The sequence below is a fragment of the Bacidia gigantensis genome, assembly GCF_019456465.1.
Source record: "Bacidia gigantensis strain McMullin 20006 chromosome Unknown contig_180, whole genome shotgun sequence".
In the NCBI taxonomy this organism is placed as follows: domain Eukaryota; kingdom Fungi; phylum Ascomycota; class Lecanoromycetes; order Lecanorales; family Ramalinaceae; genus Bacidia; species Bacidia gigantensis.
In genome coordinates this window covers 1,499,427-1,511,362 of record NW_025408596.1, presented here as the reverse complement: position 1 = coordinate 1,511,362, position 11,936 = coordinate 1,499,427, and the positions used below count along the sequence as shown (strand labels likewise).

The 11,936-nt window shown below is 48.0% G+C and overlaps 2 protein-coding genes across 2 annotated transcripts; both read right to left on the bottom strand.

The window, feature by feature from the left end:
• Positions 1-2,299: 2,299 nt before the first annotated feature.
• Positions 2,300-5,049, bottom strand: KY384_003380 (uncharacterized protein; the record flags this gene model as incomplete). Its single annotated transcript, XM_044811898.1, has 5 exons — positions 2,300-2,470; positions 2,524-2,765; positions 2,819-3,029; positions 3,513-4,557; positions 4,661-5,049. The coding sequence occupies 5 exons, from the start codon at positions 5,047-5,049 to the stop codon at positions 2,300-2,302; spliced, it is 2,058 nt and encodes a 685-aa protein (XP_044671031.1).
• Positions 5,050-5,821: 772 nt separating this feature from the next.
• Positions 5,822-10,773, bottom strand: PIM1 (ATP-dependent Lon protease pim1; the record flags this gene model as incomplete). The annotated part of the gene is made up of 3 exons (XM_044811897.1): positions 5,822-5,989; positions 6,075-9,120; positions 9,794-10,773. The coding sequence occupies 3 exons, from the start codon at positions 10,771-10,773 to the stop codon at positions 5,822-5,824; spliced, it is 4,194 nt and encodes a 1,397-aa protein (XP_044671030.1).
• Between the last annotated feature and the right edge of the window lie 1,163 nt (positions 10,774-11,936).

The window sequence follows — 11,936 nt, the reverse complement described above, 5'->3', positions numbered from 1 at the left end:
CTTGCGACACGCCCCAATGATGAAGGGCTGTGATGGGGCTGGCCTGTTGTCTTACTCATGGCATATTCCCTCTCCGTTCAGCTCCACAGCTGCATTCCTACGCTTTCCGAGACCGTCATCCTTCACGACAACATAAATAGGGGAGACGCGGCTTCGCGAACATGTCATATGCTTTCGAAGAGATGCACGCCCAAAGGAGCATATCGCGATGCAGCATGCCTGTCCGTTGCCCCCCCGCATTATACATGCATGCATCGTGACAGCCATTCGAGATATTGATCTCATCCGTCTGGCAATCCTGCCATTGGTTGCTCCGATCAATGCCCTCCCTTGATCTTCTCCACGCTTCTGTGCGCCCTCCCACATCGAGTCCGAGTTCGCAGCGCGGGGGTTAGATCAAGGCCCGTGAACGGGTTGCTTCCAGGGCCGTGCATTAGTTCCCCTTCACCGTGCGTGGGAAGGTGAAGGGACGCACTCACCGGCTCTCAATTGACTTTCCGCCAGTTGACGTGGCAGGCTCGTGGCCATATATGTTCCTGCCTCCTCCTTTGTTGCTTCACTTCCATTTGGTAGCTTATTGTCTGCTGCATCTGTCGCTTCTGCCCTTTCCCCTTAGGCCTCCTTTAGGCATCTGCCTGGTTTGACGCTTGTTGACGCTTGTTGGGGCACTGCTTGATGGATGGTTCATGCCATGTGCGTCCATCTGTATGGTCGGCCCGTTGTGCTTAGCCTGAGGATTCCTACATTTGGTTGCCGTAAAGGTTCACCGTTGCGATAGTGCTGTTGCTTCATCTGAAGACGTACCGGGGCAGGCTAGATGCCCAAAACCTCCTCTTGGGCGTTGGAGACGCTGTCTTTCCTACTCAAGATATAGATATTGCCTTCTCAATCTCATTGGTGAAACCTTCACCGCACCGATCTTACTTGTACCGAGTACACGAGGAGAGGTGGCCAATGAGCGTCTTGCCGAGCCTCCATTTCGACCATGATGCGATGTCGGCATTCAAAATGCTGTTGCTCTGGTTGACACTTGCGCGGTGTCACAAAGTTGTGCAGAGGCAAGCATGAAGTCATAACCTTGTGGTGAAGGGCCAATCTTTTCAGAAAAATGACCCGGGGTTTATTCTTGGAAGTATCGAAAGGTGGTCACAACGTGCGCATTCCCTGTGAGATGGTAGTATGAGAAATGGAAAACGATGAGCAGCGACCACATCAGATCATCGATCATCATGGCACACGGTGTGCTCAACATCGGGTCGCCACAAAGATGGAGTACCTTCTCTTCAAAATTCACCCTGAAAGTCATCATTAGGCTTGAACGGGATTTACAAGCGCTGGATTGAGTCAGCGTCGGGGGAAAGATCGGCGAGTCTTGATTGCTCGGTATTGAGTGGCAATCGTTAGCCAGCCTATGATCTCAAGTCACTGCCCAAAGAGCGGCTGAGAAAGGGTGTGTGAGAGCCCCAATGATAAGAGCACGGCAGATCTCAAAGTCTTCAAAGAGAGCGATAGAATTTGATTGAGTCCATCACTTTAAGACCAATGATGTCTGAAGTTGTGATTTGTATGGTGGCTCTGGAAACCCAGTACCACAGGCTTTGCTGCCGATTGCGGGTGGAGAATTGCTCACTACCCAATTCAATGAAGGCTCCTGGCGGCTATCCTGTTGTGACCAGCATCTATTTGATAGAACGTGAATTGGTTGGTGCAGCATAAGCTTCATTTCTGTCTATCAATTTGCTCGAGGGTCCTTTGATGCCCTGGCAGAAAGCACTGTTCAAAAACTGCTGAGGAAACGATTTGGCGTACAAACCCGATGTATTGTGCAATAGATGAAAGGAACAGCCGAAATTTTGATACGCTCTAATTTTCTTGTATCTATGTTATAATGCTCTAGGCTCGAGGAGATAAGTATGATATACAGTATGGTTTTTTTTTTTGGTAAATGATCATCTACACATTCGCAATTCCGTTCTTCATATTACCACAATGTAGCCTAAGCTGACAATCATCAAAAATCCGTTATCTGTCTTTCCAATGGCCATGGTTAAATGTGTCCCAAGTCTGATAGAGTCCTAATGCTCGAATTTCTCAACGTGGTGACCCATTCCTGGGGGCCCAAGTCCTCTCACCTGTCACATCTTTCGCCCGTGTCTGTAATGTCTGCTGCGGATATGATGGAGGGGCTCGATGCACCAGGTCCTAGATCAACATATGCTCTACCATCTTTGTCGTGTCTCCAAGGGCATTCATTTCATCCATCGAGGAGGCTACACTTCCAAAGTCCCATGCGAGCCTGTTACCACTGCCGCCGTGGTATAAGATCTTCGTATTGTAGCAGCACTTCTACCACCCGGTCGCAAGACACTTCAGAATGCCATCCACAGGTCCATGGCTGCCTTAAGAGCACCGCCGCCCACAGTACTGCAAGATTGGCTGTATGATCGAGTGCATAGACATGGCGCAAATGCTGTTTAAAGGGACTGTTAGTGACATTTGAAGCGATTTTTGGAAATAAATTACCTGGATCAGGACTTTTAATGTCTGGTATGCCTTTGTCTCCATCTCGGCAAGATGTGTGCGGAGAGCTCGGCGAATGATCCAGACGCCAGTTTTGTCAGTAGAATTCATCTGATAAAGGTCTCTGTCAGGAATATGCAGATTCAGGATCGGCGGTTCCAATAAGCTGAAGAAGTACATTAGGACAAATGGAGGCCACGAAACATCTTCGGCTAGTCTGCGCAGAGTTGGATAAACATCTTCGACTATTTGCCATTAGTGGTGCCGCAACAGCTAAAATCAAACACTCAAATCATACATTCGATATCACGTAGCGATGAGAGCTCATTGCGCGACTCCTCTATGGAACAGTATAGCCGTCCTCGATTTAGATTCGATTCGATCTTCCCAATTGCATGAGTCACGAGCTGTGGTATCTCTGTGTCGTCGCATTGATATATGTCCGAAAGCTGCAAGAATCGCAAATTGTTGTCTTCGACGCTGAACAGCCTTGGGCGTTCCTCATCGGACTGCGAAGTCCATTCCTTAGCAGAAGCCTCTGCGATGCTGTCACTGGGCCCTGGCAACAGAGGAATTTTCCAGTCGTTGAATTGTAGAGTTGGCAGTTCGACACACTTAGATCGGATAGAAGACAACGTGTGAGCACTATCTTCCAGTGGTCTTCATAAGACGAAGCACCGTTCTGGATTTGAAGCCTGCTTTCTCCATATCAATGTCTTGGAACAGTAAATTCGACCAATTTACAAGTTGATCGTCAACAACTTTTGGAGACAAGCTGGCTACAGATGTCTTAGATTTGTCAATCATATGACGAAAGTTCTAATGCTTTATCAGCATCATAGTTAGTCGTGATCGAGCATTGACAGCACTCAGCAAGTACAAGACTGTGTAGCAGATGAATAGGTCTTCTCATACGTAGTCTTCATCGTTCACGTAAATGACATCATGAAAAACTGAGGAGGCCAAAACAAGGTAGGGATCGATTGACATACCGTGTAAAGAAAGCGGAGGAAGAGTCGGGTCTCGTCTCCGAGACCTTGTATGCAAGCGTCGAGCTCGGTGGAGGACACTAGACTGTGCTTGAGTTTTACGTCTAAATAGTCAATCAAACTTCTCTTGAAGCCGAGATCGTACTCACGTAGTGCAGAATGAAATCTCAAAGAAATTCTCGAACCAAGAACAAATTTTCCTCGGAGGGCATCGTAAATATGCAACGACTTTGAGTGACCAAATTTACAAGGCCGCACGTATTCCCGTGGATACTTTCCCGCATTTTTGCACAATGAGCCCGTAATCCAGCCTGACTCGATCTGCTCTGTGATTGAAAGGATATCTCCTTGACTAAACTGAAGGGTTCCCGCATTCGAGGGTACGTAATCATGGAGCGCTTCGAAATGGGTCCGCTCTTCCCTTGTATAGGGTACTACGAGGTATTTCGCTTTAAAGCCGTAAAGATGGACTTCAGATATCAGATTACCCTTCACCAGGAATAGTGAATGTGAATCCCGCCTTTCTAATGAGAATTGGGGATCATGTGCTTCCGCCGCAGCTACTACATATGGAATGACACAACCATCTTTAATACAGGGATACTCTTGGTGTATGAACTCGAACAGCCTTTCTCTCAGCCCTGAAAGGCCAGGTGCAATAGTGAGAGATTGCAATGGGACATCGTTCACTGATGACTGTATAGGAATTTGGTCTAAAGCATCATCTGGTACAACCGCAAGCGTCGTATTAGCTGTTGTAAAGGCCTCCGATGAGCTAGATATGATAGTATGAGACTGCAGAGGCACCTCGTTTAGTGTCGAGCCCATAAATCTGTGTTTTGAAGCATTATCTGGTATTTCTGTTAGCGTCGTCTCCGCTTCCATAAGAAACGTTCTGAGGGCGTAATGGTGATCAGAAAGACCCGATTCTGAGCCATAGATGCTAGAATCAGCTATGGAAGCCCTGTCAATATCGATCTTGTGCTGCATCTTTCTGATACGGGTATGCACCTCTGAGAGCTCTGATGAGACTGCCACATTATTTGTACTACGCCTTAGTGTCAATAAAAACCGAGACATGGAAATCCAAGATAGTAACACATAGATTAGCAATGCCAAGAGCCATCTCCAGATTTTGCTTGTGCAACGACAAGCTTGCTTTAGTATCAGTAAACTCCTTCTCGCGGTAAGCCCACAAAAAACCCCGCCACTTGCTTCTGTTGGGTTTCGAAGTTGCTTTGACAAAAGGCTTCAGCTTGTCAGAGAGCGCGTCCAAGTCTTTGACACAATTGTGCAGACTTTGATTGAGGAAAAAGAAGACAAGTTCCGTAGCAGCCTTCTTCGTGCCAGTTGCCTGCGAGATGACGCTTTGAAGCGCCGCGAGTATATCATTCAAAGCGCTCACTTCGTCTGATAAGTCGACTATGGCCTTTGGAGCTCTGTCAATATTCTCAATGAATGTTTTAAGCTTGCGACCAGTCTGCAGCGCAACGGCGGTCGTGCCAATTACGCCAAAGGTGATCGAGAGAGGGTCCGTCATTTTTCATATTATCCTCAACGCTGCAATTGTCTTGGCTATAATGGCGTATAGAGAGTCCGAATTATCATGGCAACAGACACCTCGATACGACATTACAAGTCGTAGCCCTGCCAGGTATTAGCTGAAAACCCAGAGACAGTCTAATGCGCGACATCTCGAATCTAGATCAGAAGTAGCAAAGTACCTGCCGGCAAGAAACTTGAGTGGCATCTATTTCAGGTAAGTGCATCATACTAGGCTGCAGCTTGATCACATACTGAGCCAATCGCAGGCCGCGACCGAGCCGCATATATATGTAGAGCCTACAAAGGCAGATCGTGATACCCAGCGTCTACGCTCAACACGCTGGTTAGATTGGTCGAGTGTAGTAGACCAAAGGGTGTTATGAACAGTGAGTGTGAAAAGGAGGACGCGCATTTCACAATCCAGCCTAAGAGAATGACCCAGCAAGAATGACAGCCGCAAATTCTCATTGCATGCCTACTCAAAGACACATGTCGATGAGCATATCTATGGAGAATTATTCTATCACAAGATTCGCCAGAGTGGAAATTCAATATTTACAAACCATAGTAGCGTCACCACTTCCCACGTGGCGACGTCGACGAACGCCAATGCTGACTCTTTCAATCCCACTCTGGGGGCTTATGTCAAGAGCCTTGTAAATAGCGTTACTATACCGAGAATATGCAGTAGATACTTGATCATAGGAACAACCGAAAGCAAGCTCTCACAGCGAGCAGAACGAATAGGAGGAAGAGGCGGAATGAACTCAATCATCTTCTTCCTTCTCCTCCCCCGCCTTGTCCTTCTCGGACTTCTTTGCTAGTGCATCTTTCCATATGTTATTAGCTTGTTGTGGATCTATGTCCGGGAAGACAAGGTCAAAGACGTCCGAGTACCAGTCCGCGGCGTGGCCAGTGATGCCTTCCTTGATATTCTATACCCAGGTGTTAGATCCATTGATCGTAACTTGAAAAGCTGGACTCCCGAAAAGTGGGGAAACAGAAGAATTAACTACTCACCTCAGGCAACTCCAACCAGTCTCCCCAGTTATCCTTAGGAAAGATAATTGTGCCAGCGCCTGCTCTTCTTGCCGCGACCGTCTTCTCCCTAAGACCTCCAATTCTCAAGACCTTGCCAGTCAGCGTCAATTCACCAGTCATCGCCACAGTGGGGTCTAGACTCTTTCCTAGAGCTAAAGACATCAGACTCGTTGCCATCGTGATTCCAGCGCTCGGTCCATCCTTTTGAACGGCACCCTCGGGACAATGTAGGTGAAGCTTCGCTTTATCGAAAAATTTGTTCTCGGAGAACTTCTCCGCCATTAGACCTTTGGCGAATGAATACGCTATGTGTGTCGATTCTTTCATGACGTTTTTCAAGTTACCAGTACGCTCAAGGCCCGGCCGCGATGAGGCGGAGAGTGTTGTCTCAAGGATCGACTCTACATACAACGCAGCACCGCCCATGGATGTCCACGCCAATCCCATAGCAACACCAGGCGGTGTGGTCTCGTACAACCGATCAGATGTGAAGATGGGAGGGCCCACATAGTCTTTCAAATTCTCTCGCGTGATGGCTATGGAGACACTGTCGGGGACTTTGAGCTGTTTTCTGGGATTCGTAGTCGTTTCCTTGTCGATCGAGGCTGGTGTATCTTTGACATCCGAATCGTCCTTCTTGGCCTCCTCTGCAGCGGCTTTACCTTCTTCGGTCAACCCTTTCTCTTCGCTGAAGACCTCTTCGCCAACGTCTTTGATGATGTTAAGGGCAGACTTGCGGTAGACTTTCTCAATCTGCTTCTTGAGGTTGCGCACACCGCTTTCGCGACAATATCTGTTAATCAATTCTTCAATTGCTCCCTTGTTGAGAATTACGTCCACGTCTTTCAAGCCACTGAGATCCTTGGCGGCAGGTGCAAGAAAACGATCAGCAATCGCCATCTTCTCGTCCGCAACGTAGCCTGAGAGCTCAATAACCTCCATGCGGTCTAACAGTGGTCGCGGTATGGTGTCCGTCATATTGGCTGTGCAAACGAACAAAACTTTTGACAAATCTACAGGTACGTCCATGTAGTGGTCCAGGAAAGAGTTGTTTTGCTCGGGGTCTAGCAATTCTAGAAGGGCTGACGACGGATCGCCTTGATGTCCACGACCGACCTTATCAATCTCATCGATGAGAATAAGTGGGTTCTCTGTCTGGCATTTTTTGAGCGCTTGGATGATACGACCAGGAAGCGCGCCGACATACGTCCGTCGGTGGCCCTTGATCTCCGCAACGTCTGAGAGTCCACCAACACTGAAGCGATAGTACTGCCTGTTCAGAGCACGCGCTATTGATTTGCCGATACTAGTCTTGCCAACTCCGGGGGGTCCAACAAAGCACAGGATTTTGCCCTCAACCGTGCCCCGTAGTTTTCCTACGGCAATGAATTCCAATATCCTATCTTTGACATCCTTCAGCCCGTGATGATCTTCATCTAGAACAGTCATGGCATTTTGAATACCGAAGTTCTCGGCACTTTGTTGGCCCCACGGTATCTGAGTGAGCCAATCGAGGTAGTTTCTGGTCACATTGAATTCAGATGCAGCCTGCTCAAGATGCGCAAGCTTGTTCAATTCTTCGTCGAAAGTTTTCTTGACGGCTTCAGGCATTGCCAGCTTATTCGCCTTTTCCCTAAACTTTTCGATCATCTTGTCTTTACCATCTGATTCAATGCCAAGCTCTCGTCGAATGCCTTTCATTTGTTCCATCAGCCAGTATTCTCTTTGCCTTTTTTGAATCTTGCTTTCTACATCTTTCGATATCTTGCTCTGCAGCTGAGCATTCATAAGCTCTTTCTTCAGCACCATGAGCGCCTTTTGCAACCGCTCTTCTATATTCATAGTCTCTAGCACATCTTGTAACTCTTTAAGTTCACCTGCAGAGACTGCCGCTGCAAAGTCCGCTAGCTTCGCAGGATCTTCATGTACATTGCCAGTTGACTGTGTGAGCGTGAATGTGGAGATTTGGTCTCGAAAAAGGTGATTCAGGTTTGCGACCTCCCTGAACACGCTGACTATTTCACTCGTCACGGCTCGCATGACAGGGCTGTTCTTCTCCTGCTTTTCTTCAAACATATTCTCGACATTGACAAGACTAACAGGATAGTCCTGGAGGAACGAGGTAATCTCATATGACTGTGTTTCTTTCTCTTGTGCCTGTGTGCTTGGCTCTTCAAAGCTCGCCACGACATCTCCTGACTTTTCTATTGAGGGCTGATGTTTGGGAGGTTCTTCATCTGGCTTCTCGGCCTCGACTATGGTCGGTCCAGCATTGGAAGTTTTGGGAGGCAAAAGCTTCGATATGCGTATCCTACGGTGCGGGTAAAGTACGACCGTTAGGCTTTCGTGTTCTCCAGTGACTGGAAACGCGCTTGTGATCTGGGCGAATACTCCAACGTCGTGCACGTCATCCATAGACTCGATAATGTCTTTGTCGAGGGTGTCATCCTTGAACAAGAATGCGCCTACATATGGTTGACCACGCTTCATCATTTCTTGTATAGCCGCCGTCACATTTGGATCCCGAACCGTAATAGCCTTGTAGAAACCGGGAAATAAGGGTCGTTTTGCTATTGGGATGGCCATGACCTGGGGATAGATTTCGGGTATAGAAGGTTTCTGTATTGCTTTCTCACTTGAACTTTTACGTCCCCCCTTCTTACCACCGTCTCCACTTCCGGAGCCTGACTCTCCTCCACTACCCGTAGCAGCACTACCTTTTCCATCGCTGACATTGGTTGCGCCAGAACTTGGGCTCTCTGGCGTCTTTCTTGCCTCGCTGGAGCCATCTACTTGCTTCTCTAAAGCTCCTAGTTCCTTGTTTTGCTCAAATGTGATTTCTTTCTGTGGTATAGGCTCAGGAATCTCGTCGGGTTTTTTTTCTTTTCGCCGAGGTGGCGAGGTGGTGAGAGGTCTGTGCGTATTGGGAAGACGAGATGGGTGAGTCTTTGAGTATATCAGGGATGGCGAGGGCCGAAGTGACGATATGCGCCGCTCGTGTATTGGATACCGAACTCCAACATGGCTGCAACGGAGGCAAGTCGACGAATAGCGTATGGTTGACCTCCAAGGGAGAATCTGGCCGTAGACCATGCTCTGCAGCGGGAGTAACGATGCGCAAAGATAGCAGTCAATACAGGATCATTGCACGAATATAGAAGTGGTAGTTAAGTAGATCTATATGCAAATTGAACGGTCTACCGGCAGATACTGACAAATCCTCAAATTCCAAGTCTCCATCTGATGACGACCTCTAGTCATGTCATAACGCCGCCGTCTTATCTCCATGCCAAGCCTTGTATTTTCCCCCGACGAACCCCCTGACTTTCCATCAAATTATTCAACCATTTACAAGACGTACACAAGACTCGAAGAACTCCGGAATCTCCATAGTGACACGTTAGGATTCGTTCACACTTGTGCTCTTATCAAATGCAGCTCTTGTACAGCTTTCGCCGTGCAGAGTCCGCAAGGTTTTGGAGAACATCATAAAAGTTTGACTCGTCCGGCAAATGTGTCTTTACCCTTGATGGGGAAGGGGAATAAGTCTGCTGAATCGTTCTCGCTTGATCATATAATTTACGGTCATGTAGTAGTTCTTCATTGAAAGCTTCTAACTTGCTCAGTCTACGTTCCTCGACCATTCTAAATTCTTCGCGTTCTTGAGCTTCTCTTTGTCACCGGAGGACTGACCTTACCAAATACCCGGGATCATCTTGTAGGGTACCGCTCGCTTGGCCCTATCCCACTCCTTTCCATAACTCTCTTCCATATAACCCTCAAGGATAGAAACTGAGGTAGCCCAGAATAGATACACAAAATTCGCCAACATCAGCATTCCGAACGCCCAGCCTCCACTCGCGGACGCAAAAGCTACCCTCCAGATTGTGAAACCAAGGAAATTTGGATGTCTGACAAGGCCCCAAACACCTCCAGTATAGACCTTGCCACGATTGCGCTGGTCCTTGCGGAACAGATACTTGCTGTGATCAGCAAGAACGTGCAAGACCCATCCGAAAACAAAGGGGATCGGTGTCCATCTGAATAGCTGTGGCGACCAAGTTGGGTTTCTCGCGGCCAAGTAGACGAACAGTAAGGCGTGGACGGCATCAATGAGGTTGACTTGCGTGGTGATCTGGACTGACCCGCCTTGGCCGGTCATAGGTAGTCGTTCGCGACGCCAAAGCAGATTGTACGCCGTGAAAGACAATGAAGGTAGCGTGACGCCGAGAAGAAGCAGCGACCCATACGATGATAGCCCAAGACAATCATTTAGCGATCTCAGCAGACCGTCAGGTAAACCAACGATGTAAAGTTCGTCATTTGTAGGAGGGTCCCTGGATGGCAAAGCCCAAGGAACCTTGGAAAATATCGAGTAGGGCGATGATGTTGGGGCGAGGAGTGAATAGAAGAGCAATGGCAGTGTCGCGCGGACGCTGATGAAGAGTAAGGCACCAGCCGAAGAGCCTCCATATTGACCGCGAAATGGAAAGAAATCCATAGGATCGAGTGGAGCTGGTGTCGCAGACTTTGATGCCATAACTTGCAGTGCTCGCGAGGTAATCTTGAAAAGTTGGAATTGCTGTAGTAAGACGTTGATGGACACTTCTGCTTCGAATCCTCCTAAAACAAGAGTGAATTTATGAAAGGAGGTTGGGAGGCCTTTGATTGTCTTCATTTGCTTACTGCAATGTAAGCCCTAGACTCTGACATTGGTACACTAATTCCAAAATGGACAATGTCGGTACCTTCCGTCATCTTAAACGAGCAACAATGACAGCAGATGTCATTGACTAGGAGCAACGAAGCTCCATGGTATTGACAAGTTATGCTGTAAACCTGACAGGTAGGTTGGTCTGCCATGGCGCATCCTACAGGGGTAAAATCTCCATTCTTTCTGCGAATTGAAGGTGGGAATGCTGGATCACTATTCTCACCGAGGTCTTACTAAGAGCATTCTACTTACATTACTAGTGGCAACATTTATGGCCATCCGCAATTGTCTCTGCGGTGCATGCGAGACACGTCACTTTTGGCGCGCGTCCTGATCCGAGTACAAGACAAAATGTGTGGCAGAGTGAAACAGCTCGGGCATGCTTATATGCTGGAGACATCCACAACTCTGTAAACATGGGGCGTGTGTGATCATCGCATTTGGCACTTGATATCTCATAAGTGACGCTCAGAATGTCACGAACATTGTTTCAAGCGGTCCATCATTTTATCCTACTGCTGGTCTTTTCCTCTCCTAGACTTAGCAAAGAACCTCAATGTAAGAGAGGCTCACCTGAGTGGCCTGCCCCCAGCAGGCCAAATTGTGAAGACGCCCTCGGCTTGTGGCTAAACGATATTGACACTAATTACCCCAACATTCGGTGGGTGGGCCGCCACGAGAGGTGGAAGGGCGACTATGTCGTACCCAAAGTCTACCATTCAGGAGAAGGGCAAGATATCTGCTACATATATATTGATGTCTTGAAAGATACCGATTCTGATACCATCCCATTGTATTACCTAGCGGGTTTCGCTCGGCGGATTATGACCTACTGTTTAGATCCATCTAGAGGGGTTCCAGGTCCAGGATTTGAAGTTGCAGACAGTGTTGTTAGAATCACACTGCTCGGTCCACACATCAAACCTAGCGGTGGTGACGCATCACCGAATGACAACGCTAACTCGACCCTCGATTCGATGCTCACGGCAGCAGCGCAGAATGTTTACCGAGAAGTGGAGTCGGTGCAAAGAACCACTCTTGACTAGAGTCATGATGAAGAGGCAGGCTCACTAGCCAATGCTGCAGTCAGAATGCCTGCTGTCTTCAGCGGCAGTTCCGTCGAGAGG